Genomic DNA, 1159 nt, shown 5'->3' on the forward strand with positions numbered 1-1159 from the left:
CCAGTGCTTGCCTACCCAGATCCTAACCGCTCCTTCATCATTGACACGGATGCTAGCGATGTGGGAGTAGGTGCAGTGCTTTCCCAGGATAGCAGACATGGCGAACAAGTGGTTGCGTACTAGTCGTACACTAAACAAACCAGAAAGCAACTACTGTGTCACACGTAGGGAGCTGCTGGCTGTGGTCTTGGGTCTTCATCTGTTTCGCCCCTACATCTATGGCCAACCGTTTGTTCTCCGGACTGATCAGGCTTCACTCACCTGGCTGTTGAATTTTAAAGAACCAGAAGGATAGCTAGCCAGGTGGATTGAAGTACTGCAGGYCTTCAGCTTTGAAGGGAGGCATTGGGCTGGCCGCCTACACTCCAACGCCGATGCCCTCTCCAGGAGACCATGCAAAGGGGGTTGCAGACACTGTCATTGGGCTGAAGAACTCCACAGTGTACGGGCCTCCCACCTGCTGGAAGATGGCATTAACATTGAGGAAGTGGAGAGCCTTGAACCTCAACAACTCCAGCAGCTCCAGCGTCAGGAGCCAGTTATTGCCAGGGTTCATGCTTGGATAGAGTCTTAGCAACGGCCAGCCTGGGCAGATGTATCAGCCCTCAACAGAGAGACCAAGGCACTGCACTCCCAGTGGCAGAACCTCCAGCTCCGAGATAGGTTGCTCTATCGATGGTGGGTGGCACCGAATGGACAGTGAAAAACACTACAATTACTCATACCTCTGTGGCTTCGAGAGCAGATACTCCGACTGGTACATGGAACCTGTGGAGCAGGACACTCCGGCATCTCCAAAACCCTTTATCGACTTCGGGTGCGGTTTTATTGGCCAGGATGCTGGCCGGATACAGAGTTGTTTGTCCATCATTGTGATACCTGCACTGCACGAAAGGGGCCAACTCAGTGCCCGCGAGTGCCACTACAGCAATACCAGTTTGGTGCCCCTATGGAAAGGGTGGGTGTAGATGTCCTGGGCCCATTTCTTGTCACAGACCAGGGGAATTGCTACGTGCTTGTGGCTATGGATTATTTCATTAAATGGCCAGAGGCATACGTGGTCCTAGGCCTGTCGCGATAGACAATAAATCAATTAATTGCACGATAACTTTTTTGAGGTCGGTAAAAAAAAGACGGCGATAAGTTTCATTTTCCTGCT

The 1159-nt window shown here is 51.6% G+C and overlaps 1 protein-coding gene across 1 annotated transcript in view; it reads left to right on the forward strand.

Annotated features, from left to right (window-relative positions):
• Positions 1 to 692: 692 nt before the first annotated feature.
• The window catches only part of LOC106532736 (uncharacterized), a gene marked incomplete at its 3' end in the record, with an annotated part of 13230 nt that continues 12763 nt past the window's right edge, over positions 693 to 1159 (forward strand). Inside the window, 1 exon segment of the mRNA XM_014028854.1 lies at positions 693 to 941. Within this exon segment, the coding sequence (XP_013884308.1) occupies positions 693 to 941 (249 nt within the window).

Source organism: Austrofundulus limnaeus, unplaced genomic scaffold, assembly GCF_001266775.1.
Source record: "Austrofundulus limnaeus strain Quisiro unplaced genomic scaffold, Austrofundulus_limnaeus-1.0 Scaffold822, whole genome shotgun sequence".
Lineage (NCBI taxonomy): Eukaryota > Metazoa > Chordata > Actinopteri > Cyprinodontiformes > Rivulidae > Austrofundulus > Austrofundulus limnaeus.